Source organism: Thermobia domestica, chromosome 9 (genome assembly GCF_964235325.1).
Source record: "Thermobia domestica chromosome 9, izTheDome1.hap1.1, whole genome shotgun sequence".
NCBI lineage: Eukaryota > Metazoa > Arthropoda > Insecta > Zygentoma > Lepismatidae > Thermobia > Thermobia domestica.
Genome location: NC_137462.1, coordinates 261,062,571 through 261,086,286, shown reverse-complemented (window position 1 = coordinate 261,086,286; position 23,716 = coordinate 261,062,571). Strand labels below are relative to the sequence as shown.

The following is a 23,716-nucleotide window of genomic DNA, read 5'->3' as shown; positions in this document are numbered from 1 at the left end:
CGCGTCGCATCGGAACCTTAGTCCAAGATACCTTTGATTGGCCTACATAAGGTTTACCTGCACCACTAATATTGCCACAACGTGGACATGGGTACCTAATTGTCTGTGAAAAATGTTCACTATTAAAGGGCTCACACGGAGCTTGTACATTTTGTTCAGAACAGTATTGTTCTCTAAATGAGTGTGCATTGAATTCTGCACCATATAACCCACTGGCTGTGTGTGCAGTTTGTTCAGCACGAAATGGCTCCCGTGAACCTCGTGCATTCAACTCAACATTTAGTGGCTCTCTAAAAACCTCAGCGTTTGGGTAACCCACACCAACTTCACTTTCAGTTTCAATAGTTTGATTAAATTCACCTTTATCACTTTCATTACTCTCAGTTACCTCTTCATTATCTGAGAAAGAAATTAGGTTATGTTCACTCATGTTTTACACTTAATATAATCTCTAAAGTGCTCACAACTTTCAATGATTCTTTTTTTTTCCCACACGATATCTCATCAAGAAGACAGCTGTAATTTTTATGCTTGCCCACTTGATGGACTTTGGATCTAGCAGCTTTATATATTATGTAACATGCTTGGCTTCTAGTAATTTCGTAAAATTGACGGAAGCCAGCACAGGTTATATATTATCACACGTTACTTCAACTTTTAATGTCTTCTTGAATGTTTGATTCTCCGTTGGCTTCTAAAACTTTGTAGGTTCGAAAGCGGCATCTCTGCGCCAATATTATTAACAAGCAGTTCCAAAATCCATAGAATAATGGAAACGTTAATTTTTATCGCTAAGCAATAAGAGGCATCATATACAAAGTCAGAATATACATTGTACGTATTTTCATAATGTACAACATCTATTTTACATAGAAACAGCGTCAACAATGATATCTTTACGAACGTGAACGAGAACAACAATGGTATCTCTTAACAACGTTTTCGATATACTACCATATAAAGTATCAAGCTTGTAGCGATATTCTTTCGCTCCATATTAACTTAGATCCATTTAAACCTGAGGCCTGAATTATTAATGTTGTTTTCCAATTTACTTTTCCGAGTTTGTTCATTACTATCGAGGTTTACAGTAAAGTTCTATGTTGTCACTGCCAAAAGACTTTCCAAAGACTTCATTTATTTTAAGATATTCTAATATAACATAATTTCCAAAGCAGAAATTTATACTTCATGTATCTTGTAACATGCTTGGCTTCTAGTAATTTCGTAAAATTGACGGAAGCCAGCACAGGTTATATAGTTAATATCGTGTGAAGTATATACGATTTGAAAATTAACAAATTTATTAACAAGAAAAATTTTACTTTTTTTTTACACGTTGAGTAACAAATAGTGAATTCGTAACGAGTAACAACAAGTCATATATATATTTTTGTGCAAGACCGAAATAATAATTTAAATATAGGTTTCTTCAAATATTCCTTTACCATAAAATCCTTGAATACTCAATACTAGTAACAACTTTGTAAAAAAGATAGAAGTGAGCACAAATGATTCGTATGCAAATGGCCTCGTTGCAGGTTTACAATTTAGAAGGTTTAAATCACCAAAATTATATTTAAATGAAGCCTTTTTATACCGGGATGATACCATAAGACTTCCTTTCCCATTTACATCGATTTTAAAAGAATATGATTTCTTACATTATATAAATTATAACCTATTATAGACGCGAGCTAAACTACATCTCTACGTCTTACCTGCTAGATCCAAAGTGAGTCAAATTCGTAACGGCCCGGCTTAGTTCTCGACCTGGTACCGAAATTGCCCACCAGATGGTAGCTCACTTCAGACATAGGCCTATCAATGCTAGACTATCTCTCCCTCTATGTAGGTTTTTATCTTTGCGCTCTTACAAATGTTCTTATACAAAATGCATACAAAAAACATTTATTGGGACTATTACGTTACAATCTAAAATCAATTTCCTAACTGAGCTCCTTCGTGACTAAGGGGTTAGCGCACGCGCCTTTGGCGTGGGAGACCCAGGTTTGTTTCCTGGCGGAAGCTCATGCGGTTCAGATTCCACGTTAATCAGTAGATCTCGTCTCATATAGCCTCACTGCTGAAAGGGACGTTAAACTCAAAATCAACTCAATTTCCTAACAACATAAAACCTTATTTTGGTCCCTACATTAATATCGTTGCTAAAGAATACGATACTTCTTAGGCTATATTTCGAAATTTTCGAGCCTTTATTTTATAAATTCTCCTTATAGTTGAAATTCAAGATAAGATCATTTATTATTGCTATCCTCTTGGGAATTATCTTTCGTTTGGTCCAACGTGATGACATTCATTCTTTTTTCATTTTTTTTTAAATACTATTTCTTTTGCATAGGAGCAGAATAGAAAAGCTGTTTAATTTAAATGTTTTTAATTGTCTCACCTGGGAAAAAATATTTCAAACACTTCTATTTGCTATGTTTGTTCATAAGTTTGTGACAAGATGTCATACAAAATGAAACCCGTATTTAATGCTCCAATATTATCTCATGTTATAGTGCCTTTTATTATTATTTCGGCGTCAGAATAATATAAAAAATAACATATACTAGTATATGAAGAAATTAGAAGTAATCTCTAAAATGTGAAATATGTATTTGGAAAAGCAGAAATTCATAAATATTTTCGATATTATCTTTTGTTGATACGAGCCAAAGCCGCCATATTCAACTGTTTTTCATCACTCATATAGGTGTTGTATAGACTGCTTCACAAGTTTGATATTTGGTGATCATCTTAGTGTCGACCTACACGAAATTTGATCCATTGATATTTTGTAAAGACTGAAAGTTTTCGAAATGTGAGTATGGAGAAGAATGGAGACAATTAGCTGAGTCGAACAGGAAACGAATGAGAGATTGTTAGAAATGGTTGGGGGGGATAACAATTTTAGATGTAACTGAAAAGAGGAAGCGAAACTGGTTGAGACATTGGCTGCGAAATATTGTATCATGAGAGACATGCTTGAGAATATGGTGACAGGAAAGAGAGGGAGGGGCGAAGGAGACTATAGTTGATGGAAGTATCAGAACAGAAAAGTCGTACGTAAAGACGAAGTAGATAAACACCGTGGTGCATGGAAGCTTCTCAGTTGTGGCAAGTGATCCATCAATATGGCTGAATACCTATAATGATACCTATTCATGAATTCCTACGTCCATTAATGGACTGAAAATACTATGTGCCAGCTCATATTGTTTACTTTCAACTGGAAGGGCCAACTGAAGATCATTGTCTTTGAACCGTTTCACTCCTTCTTTCCGTAATTTTTTTATTGTTATATTCTTATTATTTATTTTTTCCCTTGTCTCAAGCTTAACTACTTTTCGCTCAATATACAATAATACAGTTTCTTCCAATTCCCGCTTTACGATTCTTCTGTTGCAACCATATATCTTTATATATATATATTTATACCAAGTGGACGGAGAAGTACCTTCCTTCGCAAGGTTCGAATTTGGTGGCCGGCTATCGTCACTGAAGTTCCGCAGAGGTTGTTCTGTTCCACTAGGCGAATGACGGGAAGATATTTTTAAATACACGCTCTACCACTTATCTTTCCACTTCCTTTCACATTGTTTCGAGAGGGGAGAACAAAGAATCAATGTAATATGCTTAATCTTAAAATTCTACTATAACAATTGCAGCACTAGAATAACTATAGTTTTCATAATTATGGAGATTTTGAGCCCAACAACTAACTGATATTGATGTCCGCACGTCTGATTTAATACTAATTTAGTCCACGATACCTCATTTTACCAGCGGAAGATTTATTCTTTACTCACTCTAGAAGCAAGTAGGGACAACATTAATGAATGAGTTTTCCACTACTTTGCAATATAGTTTAAAATAAATTTGAGAATCATGCACTTCCTAATTTCCACGTTGTATAATGTAAAAGAAGCTGAAAACAGTTATTTTAATTTCTTCTTTATGAGTTCGTCAATTTATATACCCAAAGTGATATGCAGTGTAAGTTAAAGTTCGTAATCTTTATATAAATAAAAGGATATGCATTCACAAATCTGAATAAAGCACAATAATTTCGGCCATTTAACACTGACCATCAGTTGGTCCTTACTGGATACTATTCTATTTCTTTGGGAACAGTTATTCAGCTCCTGGCTAAGCGGTTAGGGTAGGTGCCTTTGGTATGGAAGACTCGGGTTCGATTCTCGGCGGAAGCTCATATTAAACTGTAGGCCCAAGTCTCATATAGCCTCGATGCTAAAAGAGACCCTAAAATCAAATCAAAACAGCTATCCTTACATAATATATAACCTTGATTTAACACCATAGATTTTAATTCTATGAAGTTTCTGTCTACTCTTAAGATTCTGCATTCACTAAACTATAAACAGAACTGAAAGAATTATTTGCACAAATTTACAGGAACAAACGATCTCCTTCACTGACATTAAGATCGCCATATGTTGTGTTTTGTTTCCAAAAGCACCAATGCTACCGAACTGTACTACCATGTTAGTTTGAAAATTCCTAGCTTCGTTTAAAAAATGTTCTTATATTTTTCAGTGCAAAGGGAATTTAAAGATTTTTTTTTTTCAATACCAATGCTTACAAATAGGATTATTTACTATGTGATTTCATTGTTTGTCCGAATTACCTTTAGAAGAAGATACACACGTATTTCTAGTACAATTAAATTTAGTACAACATTCAAAACAGACACTAGAACAAATATTTTCGATATGACGATTAATAGAAGTAGAAATAAATTTATTTTCAAATTTTTAAGAAACAAATCTATGCAACTACTACATCTATGAAATAATTAGCGCTTTTTAATGGTTAAAACCAAGGTATGGATACATTAAGGGTATAGATGTGTTCTATAGTCTAACACTGGTTTTTAGGCTACGTCAAATCTGCTACAATACTTCAGTTTGGTGAACTTTAACGTAGGGTGCTAGAACCATACTAGAAAATGAAGCTCGAATTGTGTGAAGTTTTACCATCCTACACAAGTACTTCAAGCTTACTGGTTAACATTCCTCTTACTTGCTAATTCCTTCCCTATCCACACAGAATAACTTCTCATAGATCATATATATTTTCTTAGTTTCCTGAACTACCAGCAACTTCATTGAATCTATTCACACAGGATTAGTATCGTCTGTAAGTCAAATATTAACTCCCAAATTTGCTTAACGTTTCATTAGAATCTGTTCGCACAGTGTAATACTCGCCCACCTCCGCTAAGGGATGAACCTACTTGTGTCTTGGTGTAACATTTCTCGCCAAATCTGTCTACCATAACTTCTAACAGATATATAATGCAGAATCACTAAAAACGGTTCAGAACATATGAATAAAACAGGCTTTAGCAATATATGGTACAGTCGCAATATTAATAACGCTGAAAGTAAGTATGTCGAAAAATGGACATTGTTCCTCTTCTCGCATGGTTTATTTTTTATTTCAGAAGACTGTGCATTATGTAGGATTCAAGCATCTCAGGAAACGTAGAGACGTCACTTACTGGATGTTAAATTACTCTGTACATGGAATAGTGAATTCCCATGTTTACAAAAGGAAATGTGATTGGAATCAAGTATACATCGGTATGACTAAGAAATATATGGAAACTTGAATTAAGGAACACAGTAACGCAAAAAAAAAAAAAAAAAAAAAAAAAAAAAAAAAAAATAATAATAATAATAATAATAATAATAGTAGTTCACCGATATTGGGGCTATCGCGCGTTCCAAAGCATCTTCAGCCGTGGAAGGATAAGTATTTGAACTGCATTACTTCACAACGAAGCTTCCTAAGTTAAATTTGGAGAAAGGTAATTTGGGCAAATAATAATTCAATTCATAAACATTGAAAATGAAAAGAAAAAAAAATCTTTGAATTGACTTCACAGCAGAAAGTTCAACAGAATCATTTAAAATGAAGTAGAAATTTTCAAAATTAACATGGTGGGATATTCAGCAAAACCTTAATACTTAAAAAAGTGGTCTTAATTCAGTGAAGAGGGTTCCCTGTTCATACACCTGTTAGAAATAATTATTTAGTTTAATTTTTCTTAGTTTAGTGGATGAGTAAGTTTTAAAGTGAATAGAAACTTCATATAATTAAAATCTACGATGTTAAAGCAAAAGGACAGCTGTTTTTAAGCAAATACGATGAGAATTTTGGACACAAACTAGCACCTAGGAGGAACTTACTTATGACTACAGTTAAGCAGCAAAACCTATTGTCCCTTACATAAAAGGATCAATGCACGGGTTGGTAGGTATACATATTATGTAACGATATTCAATTATTTGTTAATACTGGAAGATCATAAAACCTTAAGGTTCTAAATTATCTGTGTGGCATAATTTAAAAATAAAGATCTCAAGAACTTACTTAAGACCTAATTTAATTTTATGAACATTCTCATCTGTAATATGTTAACATATGACACTAACAATCAGTTTAAGTTTAAAAAAAAAAAAAAAAAAAAAAAAAAAAAAAAAAAAAAAAACCTAGGGTAACATAAGGAAACCCTTATTTAATTAGACTTATTAAAGTGTAACCACTAAGGTTAGAAAAAAAGCTTTAATACGTTTTCTGAATACACAAGTATTGCAAGAGTTTTTATTATCTCTTTTATTGGAACATACGAATAGAAGTATAAAGCGAAGACATACATACCGACAATTTTCTCATGGTTATCATTACGTGATACACTTAAAACTTCCCATGCTTTTTCGGCATCATTAACTAAGATATACTTCTCTAGTTGACCTAACTCTTGTAATGGATCGATTTTCTGACTGTTTTCTGCGCCACTCGAAATGGACAAATCACACTTATTTCCCCAAAGATTAATCTGAAAACGAATTGGAGCATTTTATTATTAGCTTTTAATAAAAATTACGAGTTAAGTACAAATGTTACCTTAAGAACTCACTGCAATAGAAATGAAACCAAGTAACTATTAAGTAAAGATGTGTAAAGAACCCAATTCTGAAGATTCTGCCATCCTCTTACCTGTAACTGACCGTACGGTAACGCTATCTTGTAAATAACTGTAATGTTATTTTATTTTTTATTGCAAAAATGTGGGAAAAGTTTAAAAATATAATTTCCAATAATGAAATCTATTATAACCGTAAGCATTTATCCTTCACGAAGTTATTTGTAAGAAAGGCACGTTTAGAGACGGAAATATACCCGAAACAAATATTCTACTTTCAAAGAGCTTAAATAAAAAGGTCTACGTGACCTGAGTATTATCACAATTACAATAAAACCTATAAACACTGGCGGTTTTTTAACTGTTTATCTCATTCTGACTCTCACTCTACGATCTAACGCTCAGCAACAATGATGTGGTCATCACATTTAGCTTTATTTGGGGCAGACACATGATTCTGCCATTTATGATAGAATACGTAGGATAGATAGAGTAACCTACTTTTGTGTTTATGGTTCGACTAAAATACGAATTGAATAGTTAGTCAGGCAAAGGCAAAGATGGATGGTCGGACATTTACTCTAAGTAAAAATGCTTTACCCTTTTTATATATATATATAATGGCGGATCCAGGATATGATCAAGGGAGGGGCTAGATCATAGTTTGCCGCTTTATCCAATGTAAAGCAGGATGGAAGCCTATTTTATTAAATGTATACCTGAGCATCAAGGAGGGGGGTCTGTATATATCCGCGCCTGTATATATATATATATATCCTGCTTCACAAAACTTAAGCAATTCGAAGAGAGTGGCAGAAAATAAAACGACACGATCACAGCACCAAGTATAATGAACAAACAGACGGTCCAGATGCACAATGCAACACAAGACGAACAATACAGTTAGGATGTTCAGTGACCAAAAAGTTCAGCACAACAATACCTCAACAGGTGAAGCTGGATTGTGCGAGGGCATAGGCAGTCAATATGGCGTGTAACCACCACGAACAGCCATACAGGCACGACATCTGGCCTCCATGCTGCAAATCTGAGTGTTGATCAAGTCTTGCGGCAGATGGCGCCACTCCTCGAGGAGAGCTGTTTGCAGGTCAGGGAGAGTGCGTGCTGGTGGACTGCGCTGCGCTATTCGCCGCCCAAGAGCATCCCACAATGCTCGATGGGATTTAAGTCCGGCGAATATGCAGGTCTTCGCTCTCCAGATACTCGGACACAACATGTGCACGGTGTGGGCGGGCATTGTCATCCATGAACAGGAAGTCTGGGCCAAATGTTCCTCGGAAATTGCGCACATGTGTATTGAGAATTTCATCCCGGTATCGTTGTGCTGTTAAAGTGCCATGTTGCACAATGTGGAGGTCCGTTCTCCCATCCAGCATAATTTTACCCCACACTATAATGGAACCACCGCCAAAGGACGGCCGTTCTGCAATGAAGTTTGAATGATAGCGTGTTCCTGGCTCTCTCCACACTAAAGTCAGACCAGAATATGACGACAGGCTGAATCTCGACTCATCGGAGAACATGACACGCGCCTACTGATGTTCCCCCATGCAGCATGTTCCTGACACCATGTATAACGCGCATGTTTGTGCTGCAGTTTCAATGGCACACACAGCACAGGCCTTCTTGCATACAGTCCTGCTCTACTGAGCCGCCGACGAACAGTTTCACGACTCACGCGTTGTCCTGTAGCCTGAAACAACTCATTGGCCAGTTGAGAGCATGAAACTTGACGGTAACGTTTGGCAGAATTCTGAGAAATCGGTCCTCGACGGTCGACATCTTCGGACGGCCTCCTCCATGACGTCTACTGACTTCACCTCCATTTTGGAAGCGACTCCACAGCCTCGACACAACACTTTTGTTCACGTTGAATTCCTGTGACACTTCCACTTGCGATCGGCCCAATTCCAACCGCCCAATTATTCGCCCGCAGTCAAAGTCTCTCAAATGTCGTCTACCAGCCATTTCAAGGTGTGTACCCCACACAAGAACCACTAACTCAATGCTTGGAGCCTCGGACACTACTGGGCTGTGGTGTACGCCTCTTGGCATAAGTTGTTCACCGCGCTTGCAACGGTGCTGCTTATGCGACAAAGTGGGTGCTCGCCTTGCCTGTGTGTCTCTGTGTATGTGCATGCCACTAACCAGTGTTGAATGGGCCCCACACGTCACTTATACCAGGTTCTCTCGGGTTGCTTAAGTTTTGTGGAGCAGTGTATATATATATATATATATATATATATATATATATATATATATATATATATATATATATATATACCCAGACAGCATGCTTGCTTGCCGCAAGCTTCCCTGTCGCTTTTATTTCGCTTTCGCTTATACACAAAAGCTTATTTTTGCTTAGCGCAAGCTTTAGTGAGGGCAACCCAAGCTTCACTTGCGAGACGCTTTTCTTTAACTTGAAGTAAAAAGCCAGCACGCGTTCGATTTTCAGTTGTTCTCAAAAACCCCATGACGCTGACCTCTTAACTTTCGGCGACAAGGTAGTGTTCGCGTTGTTAACGTCTTTTTAGCGCTCATCTTGAATAAACGACAGAACTTAATTATTTTTTAAATTGTGCCATCTGGTACTCTAGTCCCACGTACCTATAATGTCGCTCTTTATTTCCTCATATTTCGATAACCATTAGGCATAAGGAATTGTGGTTTATGTATAAATCATAAATGTGAGCATAGATGGCAGCAGATTTGAGCCTACTTATTTTGCGAAAGAATACAGAACTGTTCCAGATATGTTAATATAAACTTCAAGTTTAACTTACAGTATAAACTTTATCTGAATGCTATGTTTAAACTATAAACATTTTTCTGCCTTGTTATATAAAAAGGTAGAAATTTCAAGTACTCACGGTTAATATATCAAGATATTGGATATTGGCAAGAAGCAACGTCGCGTTGCTTATCTCAACAAATACGTTATGATTATTTTGATGTTTTGGATAAGTGAATCAGAGTCTTGAATGTTTTCGCGGCTGTGCATTTGCTTTAATAATTGGAAGGGTGAGGGAACATTTATATGTCAGAGATGGTTTTGTTGTGCTCAAGGATTGTAGTATAGATTTAGTCAGGCGATCAATATATACGGATTTCTTACCGGTACTGTTTTATGTTTTCTCTAAATTCACTTCCCGCAAGCATGCATATGGCTTGTTTACCTTGTCTTTAGCTTGTAATAAGCTTGATAAAACTTGCCATTGATGAGTTACGCTTATACTCAGCTTGCGTTTGAGATAATTTGACTTGTGTTTCACTTGTGAAAACAAACTTGCCGCAAGCCTTGCCCTGATGTAACTAGCTTGCCACAAGCTTGCAGCAAGCTAATTGGCTTGCATAATAAAGCTTGCGGCAAGCCAATTGGCCTGAAAAGTTTAAATTGCTGTCTGGGTATATATATATATATATATATATATATATATATATATATATATATAATTTAGTTACTTATTAGCTTATGTTTTTATAAAATATTTAGCATTTAAGCTATTAATTGACTCACCTTTTAAATAGATTCACCACTCTACTACATTTAGTGTACGGGATAAAATAGGCTTTTAATCATTCATGAATTCATTGAATTAAATATTGACACAGTGTTAGCCTATTCTTTCTATATTGGTAAAAATTCCTGCTACATTAAAATAATCTAGTAGAGGGGAGGATGTGTCATAACAGCACCACAAATTGGCCTTTACAGGAAAGCAGACAATATCATGAAAGAGAGATACTGTACATGAAAAACTAAGGTAAGTAAAACGAAAGAATACGAAATGTATTAATTAACGCTTTTGCAGTAAAATAATCATAATAATAATAATAATGAACAAAACCACAAACATAAATTATTGGTTAAAAGAAATCAATGTTGGTGGTACTACTAAAAATTAAAACAAGTAATTGTAGTTTGTTAATTACAAGAAGACTTATAATAAATCTGTAAAATTGGATTTCATTTCCGTATTATTATTTTAACCATGTTGACAGAATTATCATCTGTCATGTTTTCTCACTTTTGGATATTTTGCAAGCGCGGCACGAAATGTCCCGTCGATAACAATTCCTAGTACAGATAATTTACAAAAAATGCTAATTGTTGTGGATTTCCTTTTTAACAATTTACCTTAACTATCTAATTGACAATATTTTAGCTTGTAGCAATTCCTGTTCCTTTCGGTGTAAATTACCACTGTGTTTTAAGACTTCTCTTTTGTCTTCTTTATAATGCATGGTGGTATCTAACATTTTCTCACCCCAAATTTTATACCTCTGTTGATCATACTAAGGCTAAGAAAACCCATACGAAAATTTTGGAGCAAACCATGTATACAATTTTTACAGCCTTACAGACTATATTTTCTACAGCTTTTAAATCATACAATTCAGTTAAAAATCCAAAAATTCCAATCGACCAGCCATTTTCAAAACATTCTGCACGATTTCCAACTTTAGCAAGAAATATAAGCAAAAGATTAGTACTCATCGAAAAAAAAAAAAAAGGTGAGTACTAGCTTTCTTTTGAAGTGAGTACTAGGGTTTTGCTTAATTTCTTGCTAAATAATATCATCACTCGCAATACTATGATACTTTCCAATTTTATTTGTGCACCTCACCATTTTTGTAAATTGTATTAGTTTCTTTCTATTTCTTGTTCACAATTTTTCGCGGAATTTAATAAATAATAATAATAATAATAATAATAATAATAATAATAATAATAATAATAATAATAATAATAATAAATGTTTTTAAGAAATGAATTCTGTTGAGTAGGAGGAAGCCGAAATCCACTCTCTTCTGTACATCAGGTCTCATAGTGGTCTGGTCTCTTGTAAATAGTTGAAAAGTGATCAAAAGCACACGAAAAAGTGACCAAAAACTCATCATGCCCCTTTTTTCCTTTGTCAATTTCTCCATCACCTCTCTCTTTGTTGTTTTGTTTCATTTTTTCTTCTTTATTTCTTCTTTTTGAGCTTCCTCCTTTCTTAGGTTTTCTAAGTATGCTTTGTAGTTACGGTAAGCAGACTTAGCAAATGTAAGAAGCTTCTGAGTAAGTGGAATCAGTTCTGACCTATTTCCGAATTTCTTCATCCCAGACATTATATTTAACTTAGCATTGAGAATTCTCAAAGCCATGACATATTCAAATTCATCACCTACTCTTAAGAACATAAAAGAAGCATAACACAAGACGAACATGATGAACCACACAAACATAAACACACACACATACAACGTTGAGCGGAGTGTTAACTATTATGAGAGAAAACTAAAAGACTATTATGATAGAAGAAAGAACAGACACAGAAGGGTTCTCAACTCCACCTTGAGAACTTCCACCAACCATCCACTGTGCTTTAGAGAGATTAAAAGCTGAAGTGGGAATAAAGCTGACTCTTTCACGTGTGGCAGCAGGTACTGAAGATTTCAGAAGAGTAATGAGCAACAAGTTCCTGCCTTTTTCCATTTATTTTTATAATATTTTTCTTAGAAAACTGCCAATGCAAAACATAAATCACACGGAAAAGTCACTTTACCTACCAAAAAAAAGTAACTTTTAGTGACCAACATGAAAAAAAGTAACTTTTAGTTAAAAGAGTGACTCGCTATAAGCCATTTTCACTCATATATATAAAGCTTACCTCTAGTATGCGCAGGAACTCCCGTTTCACGGCTGATGTATTTAAAGTATTTACATCTTGTAGAATCTTTACCAAATGATGAGCAAGTAGGCTAATGGCAGGCAAAGAAGACGTCAAAGCATTTTGTTTCTGTAGAGCAAAAGGGTCAAAGTCCTTTAGAGCTTTCCTGAAAGTGGAAAATATTAAATCTTTAGTTAAGCGTTTGTTATTATATCTTATTACGATAAAATTCGTAATATTACAGACAATGAATGGCAATGAGTGATAACAGAATTAACGAAACGACAAACAAAACAGAAAGATCGTGATAATCCACAATAAATTGTACGATTGATACCACAAAAACATATCCATTTTCGAATGTACTGCACAAAACTGTTGGGGTGATAAATGTGAGATTTGCTTCTGTCATGTTTTATTTATTTTACATGATAGAAGTTGAGCTGAGTTGATTTTGAGTTTAACATTTCTTTCAGCACCGAGGCTATACGAGACGGGATCTACTGACTAACGTGGAATCCGAACCATATGAGATCCCGCCGAGAATCAAACTCGGGTCCCCCACGCCAAAGGCGCGTACGCTAACCGCTTAGCCACGCAGGTACATCACAGTAGGATGATCACCTGGAAATTGGTTAGATTATTTGTTACTTGTTTATGTATTCTGCTGGAAGTGGTTGTGTAATGGAAGTGTTTACGTCTAGTTCGAGGTGGTCATATTGAAAACAAACAAAAGTATACCTGTATGGTACAATCTTTATTAATATGTTCGGCTTAAGTGGTGTCTAGAGATAGAATCGCTATCCCTGATCTTCAGCTCATATACATTACATAAGGGTGCTCTGTTGCTAACACGGTTTGAGACTGCAATCGACCAGCCTATCAGCTGAATGGAACATCTGAAAGCGCTCGGTACTAGATAGATTGAAGAGAAGCAAGTTAACTGAAAAGTAGCTCTGGCAATGATGATGAATCCTGCATCAAACGAAAAGTAGTAGTGAAGTACTACAGGAACACAATGGTTATAACCAAAAACATATCGTACCAAACTTCGTCAAGGAAGAAAAATTACCAGAGATAATGCGCATAATGTTAGGAATGTTTCGAGACACACTAATACAAAGAAAGGGAAACGATTATGGAATGACTAACACTCAAATCAGTTTAAGTAACTCTTAATTAAATCTGTAGAAATTAATTGAAGATCCTGCAGTTTTAGCATGCACTACTGTTACACAGCTTGAATTAGCTACATACAGTGTTAATCTTATTAAAATGCAATAAAAAGAAAGAAGAAATAAGAAAACATGTGTGTGTATACAAAAAAAAAAAAAAAGAAAAAAAAAGAAAGGTGTACTCAAGAAAACGAAAATTCAAGAAAAGAACGTCTAGAAAATATATCGCGTAATTTATAGGAAATGTATCAGAAAAGTTTTGGTGATTGATGACAAGAGATACGTTATCCCTGAACCTGGGATATTCGAGGATGAAAACGCTACAACTTATCAGGTATTGCATGTGTATCATACAATCACAAATTCGAAAAGTTCAAACTTATCATGCACTGTTTTATTTTACAAGTCATTGGCAAAGGGAATGTATCCAAGTCATTCAATTTGAAGGTACTATAAATGCAGAAACGTATCTGAGAGAATGTGTGATGGAAACAATTAATTCCCCTTTATCACGTAGTTTTATACTCTGTAAACACTCGTTTCGGCCACACATGATGTCATATTATGGTGACACTGTAACTGATTTCTTCCGTGGTGACGGCATCGACTATGTAAAGGAGGAAAACGCCTTCAACGTACCAGAAACTAGCCTTTGCAGGATACATTGAACGAAACAATGCACCCAAACGTGGTCGAGGATTTAAACGGAAACATTACCACGCTTGTTATAGAAGAGCAGGAAAACAAAAATTCAGAAAATTCTTCCTATCAATGGTTACGCAGACGTACGACAGAATAATGAAATGAAATCTAGTTTAATATCACATGTTACGCCATTTAGGCTAAAGGTAACGGATGGTTAATCAAAGTGATGATCATGGAAAACAGGTGGAACGCCAATATCAGAGGATACGGAAGAACCCCAAGAAAGCCCAAGAACACAATGCTGTGCACCATAAATTTACACAGTCTGGGATCGAACCATAGCCTACGCACCAAAAGTGGGAGACTGCCGCTAAAGAGCAAATATACTCTTCAGTCCTTCGACAGAATTTGAGGTTAATGAAACAGGAATGAATACAGGATTCTATCCCCAGATAAAATTCGTAAATCAGCACGTTTCCATTTGACAAGAAATAAATAAATGAAATGAAATCTTTAAGTTTTACGTCCCACGCTTATGCCGGTTAAGCTAAAGAAGACGGTGAAGATGAGAAATGAATGAAATGGTGGAATGAAAGAAGTGGGAGGAAACGGGAGAACCCCGAGAAAACCCACGAGCACGATGTTTGTCCACCACTTGACAAGAAATAGTTCTGTGTGTTTCTTAAAAGTATTTGTAAGCGTATTATTTCGTGGTTTCATGTTTAAAGTGGTAGGTGACACATGACAATTAAGAAATAAGTCTCTGTTTAAGAATTATTGCACTTTTCAAATTCAACTAGTGATAACGTGACAATTTATGGACTATAGAACGTGAACTGGTGGGAAAAAACGGTAAAAGATAACAAGAAATGGTTTTCTAACATGAATTCAGTTTTCCAAAAATAGGTTCTGTCTTTGACGTCATTATCCTATTCCAACCGGAGGCTGTAGTAGAAATTTCTCGTTTCCTGTTTCAATGTTAGCTGCAACAGAGCAAAAGCAAAACAAGATAACGAGAAACAGTTTCTTTTCTTTCCTATGGGATCCATATGGAATAGCCCCCCTTCTCTGACCTTACCACACTACTAAAACCAGAAATGGCTGAAATCTACTGCATTTTTCGGTTTCAATATTGCTTCTCACAGAGACAAAGTGGCAACAAATATTGAGAAACTATATATTAATGAAGGGAGGAAGCAACTGGATTTTATACACACCAAATCCTTTGTAAGTGGGAATTCAGAGTGAAAAAGTGGATAACTGGACCGGGATCTTTGGCATGCTGTGCCGATGCATTAAACATTATGTTACCCAGTCCGCTTTCCAGAACAGCTACACACTCTCTCATTCTTGAAGTCGGTAATCTTTATTTAGATCACACGGCTCGTACCACAACCTAGCTGCTGTGCTGCAAAAATCTAGTATTCATACGCAGAACATCTTTGACGGTTCTATTATCATTATATACTAATGAAGGGAGTAAACAACCGGGCTTTTCACACACCAAATCCTCTGCAGGGCGAATTCAATGACAACAAAAATCGCTCACCTCTGGGGCGTGGGGTCCTTGATTCTGATTCCATATCCCGCCGTGTGTATTTTGTGGTGAGTAAACAATCGTGTGCGTGGGTTTTCTCGGAGTTCTCCCGTTTTCTTTCACTTTCGTCATTCCACCATCATCACATCCTCATCGTTTACCTTAGCCTCTTGGTGCACAATCGCGGGACTTTAAAAAAAATACAGTATAAATTCAGGGTCCCATTTGTAGGTCCTACTAAGATATTTTAGGGAATTAATTTATTATGAAGATACTAAACTATACAGTACTATCTAGAAACTAGAGTCGAAGTAAACTAGTCTATTCATCGAATCGAATATCCATTTGGGAAGGCATGTACTTGACAGCAGCCAGACGACTTCTATGGCATGAAAACAAGAACTATGGGAAGAAAAATGATGATAATCGGAGTGAAAGTCATTTACAGCTAATAAGTAAATTAACGCTTTAGCAACGCTTTAGCCTATGTACTTATCAGCAGTTGTCAATTTTTGATGCTTCTGACAAAATGTATTGAATATATTTAAAATGATTTTTTCCCTGCTCGTTAATAGCTTTATTCTCTTACCTTTAACACCACGAGATGGAGATTGCCCTGTAATTCGACCACCCAACGTTACTAACTTAACATATACCGTACTCACCGATCTTAGGATGATTGTGTTCTACTTTCTTGTTGGTTTACAAAATGTCTCTTGGTTTAGAATTGGTCTCATTAACAGAGTCAGCAAAGCAGACCACATCCTTTATCGATGCAAAAAAAAAAAGTTCTGAAAAATATCTCCAGAAGCAACGAAATGTTTTTGTCATCGTGCAGACCCAATATTGCTAAGTCAGTAGATTTTCATCTAATTGTAGTGACATTTAATTAAATGCAAAATTTATATTGCTTATGTTTAGATTTAGCAAATATTTTATGTACTGACAGGAAAAAATAATAAATTTATTTACATAAAAAAATATATTAATGTAGCAGAATTCATTATCATTTCGCAATCTTTTAGCATTTAGCAAGAAAATGTATTGTCTGTGCTTTGTATGTGCCCTCAATCAATTTCATTTTCTTTTTCTTTTTAAAATTTCCGTTTTTAATCTCCGGAGAGTAGGCTTATAATCAAATAATTCTGCTAAATCAGAAGCTTATACAAAAAAAAAAAAAAAACTAAATCACTCCATACCTATTCTCTATTTTCCCTATTGATGTATTTCTCCGTTATGTTATCGTCATGCTTTCATTTTCATATACAACATATATATTTAAATATACACTGTTGAATACTGTGCAAATACTAGTTTCAACAATGTGTGTAACATTTGTTTTGTTAATACACACTAATTGTTGCGTCCGAGTCTTTAGCCCACTGTACATTATAGCTTAAAATTCTGCTTAATTAAAAGCTGTTACCTAGAAGAGAATTTACTAGTGTTTTAGAAGGAGTTCAAATTATAGTCTACTTTGATGAAAGAGAAACAGAAAAAGAAAATATATCGGTAATACAGTCAGCAACTCGGTAAAAAGCTTCTAAATGCAGAAAAACGTTGAAATTATTGACATATTAATAAACAATACGCAGTATAATAAAAGAAAAGCAGCTTATTTTTACTTACGTTATTAAACAAGTGCGTGTAAGCAATACAGTACAACCCCTCAAATCCGAACTAATTGGGGCTGAAGCCTGTTCGGATTTCGGGGGTGTTCGGATTACCCGGGAAATAATATTACGTACATATTTCGTCACTGAATTTGCGGTAAAATAACGACTGAGGTTAGACAGGGTGGCCCAGTGGTCGAAAGGGCAGTGACCTTGACTGGCGGGTGTACACTAATGTCCAAAATAATTGTCGCATATCTATAACTGTCTTCTTGTAAGAATATAATTAGATAATGATTTTGAATAAGCATTAAGTCTAAAAATGTTAAAACCTTAAAAAAACTAAATTTGTGTGATTAATTTTTTTTTTTTTCATTTTCCAGCTGTAGTTATTATTTTTTTTCTCCTGAGAACGTGTTCGGATTTGCCGGGTTTTCGGATTTGAGGGGTTGTACTGTATACTAATGCTGAAATCTAAACATGGCTACGAGCCTTGTCCTAAAAATAAGCAGCAAAACACGTTCCTGTTCAGTATCATCTCTATTCATTCTGAAATAACTAAATTAAAACAAAACAGTTTTAAGTTACAATTAAATCGTTAAAATAATTTTAAATCTGCTAATTGCTTGTATGTTAGCGACATCTATTGGTTTACTAGGCTGGCAAGCGACACCACAAGTAACGACATTAGCGTGGCTGTTTACTATTAGAAATTAGCGTGAAGCATTGAAACGCTGGTCGTTTATAAATAAGATTTTAAAAACTTAGAAGCTAAACACAAAATAATAATAAAAATAAAAACCAAAAATCTCTGCTGGTTTTCTTTTGAAGTTTTTTTTTTTTTTTTTTTTTTTTTTTTTTTTTTTTTTTTTTTTACATCTGACCACGGGCATCAATGCAAACAAAAATGAAAATCAAATGAAATTTTTCAGGTTTCATCCCACGGTTATGCCGGGTAATCTAAAGGAGACGCTGATGATGAGATAAAAGAGGGAATAAACGGGACAACCCCGAGGAAACCCATGAACACGGTGTTTTTCCACCACAAATTCCACTTGGTGCGAGCTGGGATTGAACCAGGGACTCCATGCACCAAAGATGAACGCTCTATCAGTGAGCCACCCCGGCCCCTATCAATCCAAACAAAAGGGATACTTCAAATGAAGTAAGATATTATAACAGGAAAAGAGATCAATAAATCATAATGATCTGCTTGCACCAAACTGTTATTATGCGGGGTAATTCCCGTAACACAGTATTTCAACAGTGATATTACAATATTTTAAGTCATTATGCATTTTCCACCTCTGACTATGATCCAAATTTAGCTTCAAATAAACTGATTGGCAGTATCATTCTTATGCAGCCTTTCTGCGTATGTGCTAGAGGTAAGAGTATTTTAAGCTTATTTGTGTTTTCCAATTTTTTTCAAGTACATGTGTTACATCAAATAATAAAACACCTTTAATTTTCAAGATATATATATAACGTATGACTTTAGAGTCTCATATTCGTACTATTTCAACTATTTCTAGCAGACTTAACATGAGTCGTATGATACAACGCATCATGGAGTCAACAGTAAGAAGTCCACTTACAGCCACGTGCTTCTGTTTATCTGGACTCAAACCTTTCGGTCCACAAATAAGAGACAAATGATATCATAGAAGGATACACCGTTTATTGGCAGGCAGCCATACAAGCTCTAGTGTGTTGCCTAAGGATTCTGTGTCAATTGGACTTACTACAATCTTAATCTTGCTGACAATACTTAAATAATAGTATGTAGATTTTCTACTTTGAAAATAAATAAACAAAGCGAAACAATTAGAATAATGCTTACTGTAATGAAAATCCTTCTCGAATTCTTCTGTAGAAATAGCATTCAACATACAACCACGGAGAGTCAAACCACTTGGGTTCCGTCGTCCCTTGAAGTTCTTTCAATTCTTCAAGCGATACATTCCACAGATCTGTATCTTCTAATTCCGATACAAGGGGAACAATAATCTTATTTGTTTGCATTTCATTTCGAAGCTTCGAGAAGTATCCAATGATAAGTTTCACCTCTTCTTTAGCACACTATAATGAGAAAGAAATATTTTATCTACATGTCTTAAGAAAATACGCAATTCTTTATTAGGGCTATACTCCCAATGAGATATACTGCACAAACAACTACTTCATAAGAACGAAAATTTTCTATTATAAATTAATGTGAAGATTTATTTTTTCTTTTGGAAAGAGGAAAAATTAAAAGAAATGTTATATATGTTAGCTATCATGATACAGGGTGTCTACTAAAATTTCAAAATGAAATTTCGTGACTTTTTCGTGACCTTTTCTTTACCAAATCATAAAATTTCCTAACCTTTTCAAGAGCGAATTTGGGTACGAATTAGGCCGAATTTTCATCCATGCGATAAAAACGTACTTTGCTTGCCATTTGGTAGCATCTAAAACCGACTATAGACATTTTTGGTGGTGAATTTTGACGTTTTATAGAACAAAATTTTCCAATCTGTACTTACATTTGTACAATTAAAAAAAAATCGTGACCCAAAAGCTAAATTTCGTGACTTTTTCGTGACTTTCATGACCGTTTTCTGATTTCGTGACTTTCGTGACCGATAGACACCCTGTGATAGTTCATTTCAAAAGTAAAAGTTAACTAAATAAATACATAAAGGATACAGTGAGATGCGCACAGAAGATTCATTTTGCCAGACGGAAGAGAAAGAAGAAAAAACAGTGAAAATGAACAGCATATAAAACAAAATGTTTCTAGACAACTTGAAAAAAAAAAAAAAAAAAAAAAAAAATCGGAGAAGGAAATAGAACTACTAGCTTGCTTGTCTTGGATCATGTTCCTGGCATGTGCAGCAAGTGAGAGTGTAGAGATACGATAGAGAATTAGGGTATATACATTGGAAAAAGTTGGCCCCCGTGATGTTACCAGAATGGGAACTTAATATGTGTTTAGTAAGAATGATAATTCACCCTCCTTCCTGGTCTAGTAATTAGCGCGTGAGCTTTTGGTGCACGCAGTCTCAAGGTCGATTCCCGGTGGTAGATCGTTCACAAATTTTAAAGCATTATGATGATTCGGATTTCACTTTAAACTGTAGGTCCACGTCTCATATAGCCTTGGTGGTGTAAAGAGGCCCTAGACTTCAGCAAAGTAAGCATGATGATAGTTACAGTTGTAAATTTTAAATAAAGTGAACACTTTAACTAAAGCTATAGAAAATAATCCACTAAACTAAATACACTAAAAAAGTATAAAATATCATTAGTAGTATGAGCGTCGGTTGAAAAATTTCTAGCCTAACGTAGAAGGAAACATTCCTGATTCATGCTATTCAGTTTGTTCTTTGTAAATAAGTATCTTACCGTAAATTCAGTATCGCTTCCTGATGGACTGAACGACCAAACAGATACGTGAGGACACGCAACATTTTACAGGCGAGACCTCATTCTATGCAACAGAGAAGGGCTGGACGAATAAAATGAAACGTGGATGAAAATCTCTTAGTGCCGAACCTCGAACCAGGCGCCTGCGAAGTGCTTCCCCGACAACATCACCAAAGTGCATGACATGATCATACCGGATCATCGATTGACACAACAAACTATTGCAACACGTCTTTTGTATTTCTAAGGAGCGCGTGCATATTGTTATTTGCAACCATTTGGACATGTAAAAGATGGCTGCGCACTGGGTTCCTTCAAATTTAACAGCTGACCTACAACGCGAACCAGTAATTCTCTTAGATGAAAATTTGCAACGCACGTGTACAGACCATGAAGATTTTCTGAGCAGCCTTGTAACTCAGGATGAACCATGGTGTCATCATTTCGACCCACAGATAGAAAAGCAGTCACCATAGTGGAAACATTTTACATTTCTTCCGCCAAATAAGTTTCGCTGCCAAACTTTCACAGGAATAATAACAGAACGGAGTCAGTTTTCTCGCACGAAAAGAACGTTCTCATCACCGATTTCCTGCGCGAAGGACAGATTATTAACGCAAACTATTACTTAAACTTGTTGCTGCGCCCTGACAAAATGAAACGTAGTATTCTTTTTCTTCATGGCAACGCACTATACCACACTGCTCACCAAATACTCCAGTAACTGTATCTCTGTGGCTTTGAGTTCAACCAACAGCCCCTATCAGCCCGACGTAGCACCTTCAGATTGTCATTTGTTTCCTGACATAAAGACAAATTTGAAGGTCAATACATTTCCACACAAAAGGAGGCTGTTATGAATAAAGTAAAATGATTGGCTACACTTCCAGATTTTTTTTTTTTTTTTTTTTTAAGTGGGTCAAAAGAAACTGAAGCACCGCTTGGAAATGTGTATTTAAACACAATGGAACTATCTAGAATACATATAAAATTTACGCTCATCATCACGTTCTCTTTCCTATCAGGTCAGAAACCATGTGACTCTCGTATTATTATTAATAATAATAAACTGGAAAATCATAAATAATTTCTATAGAATGTTTGACAAAGAGGAATGAATCTTCCCCTTTTCAACTAAAACAATTATCAAAACCGTGTGCATGTGTAAAGTAGCTACTGTTATCTGATTGACACAAACAAAATTACTTACGTAAAGTTAGTACGACGTATATTGCTATTGCGAAATAAACTACATGGACTTTTGCTCATTTAGAAATGAAAAGAGCATATTCTGTGTCTTGTTACAAATATATTAATTTCATAAATATTAATATTTTTTTTATCGCTGAAACCAAGTACAATTAATTGTGCAACATACTCGATAACTGCTAGTTTAATCAAATTCTCATTTCCATATTCTAACAAGTAAACTTTCCGGTTAATTATTCACATTAACAGCGATATATAGAACTTGGGTTTAGAAGGACGTTGTAAAATGTTTAACATTGAGCTATTCACGAAAGTGATTCCGTTACGATAGATCTCACACTGTGTACTGAAGTTGCAGATACAGCTAATTTTAAAATCTTCATAAAGGTGGCGCCACAATTACTTCAGTATATGGAACAAAAGTAATAATACCTACAAGGTAAAAGAAAAACGGTAAGATAATATTACGTGCAAATATGTGAAGAATTTTTCCCTAAAATATTTTCACCAATAACGGAGTTGTTCAGTTATTATAACTCATCCACAATAGCACACACAGAAACTCAAATATATTTCACTTTTTTTTTTTTTTTTTTTTTTTTTTTTAAAAAAGGAATACATAAATTTAATTTCAATATTAGCTTTTCAGAGATACACAAAAGAAAAATTTGATGGTATATGTTTACAATAGAAAAACAAAAAAGATTTACATTAATTTTACAATCATACACATATATTGTCTTCCGATATTAGTTTCTGATGTTGAAGTGAATATAATTGCCACGGCCAAATCTATCTTGAATTTAGATAAGATATATATATATTGTAATATCCTATGTGATGTTGTAAACAAACAATTCCACGCGTCAGTGTTTACAAACACCATTAAGTGGTTCGGCAAGAGGATCTCCCACCAGATGGATCTACAGTCACATGCAGACGACGGCTTCTAGCCCCTCCCACGGAGCAGCAGCGCTACCGCCACCCAAGGAACCCTATAAATTGGATGAACAAAGGGAATTCGGTACCAGTTTTTTGGTGACCCTCCTCTAGTCTGCTACAAGACTACGCCTATCCTTTCTCCTGGCTTAGCCTGCTTCGGGGCTCTGTTGGCCATCTAACCTACCCACTGCTTGCTTCGGAGCTTTGGGCACCTAATTCCACTCCTCTTAGCCTGCTTCGGGGCTCTGTTGGAGATCCTGTCTGCGACCTTACAGTCAAAGACCACCTATAACTAACCTTTGATTGTAGAGATTTGTGAAAATACTTTTATAGAGAAATTTTATAATAAAATTGGTAGTGGGAGATCGATTCCGGACACTCTTTTTATTAAATGCTCTAACTAAAACCTATGCGAGACAAAGTTTTACAATATATGTTTTTAATTGAATTACCGAAAAAAATAGGAAGGCTTTTTTACATTTTTGTACTTGCATATTCGACGTTCTCAAAATACAGAATGACCCAAAAGTAGATATACAGTC

At 35.3% G+C, this 23,716-nt stretch overlaps 1 protein-coding gene across 1 annotated transcript in view; it reads right to left on the bottom strand.

Annotated features, from left to right (window-relative positions):
* LOC145660666 (damage-control phosphatase 1-like) overlaps positions 1 to 23,716 on the bottom strand; it is a 47,835-nt gene that overhangs the window by 14,973 nt on the left and 9,146 nt on the right. The window contains exons 3-5 of the mRNA XM_081725987.1: positions 19,453 to 19,691; positions 12,640 to 12,805; positions 6,694 to 6,871 (exon numbers count right to left, since the gene is read on the bottom strand). Of these exons, the coding sequence (XP_081582113.1) occupies positions 6,694 to 6,871; positions 12,640 to 12,805; positions 19,453 to 19,691 (583 nt within the window). The remainder of the gene's footprint in view (positions 1 to 6,693; positions 6,872 to 12,639; positions 12,806 to 19,452; positions 19,692 to 23,716) is intronic.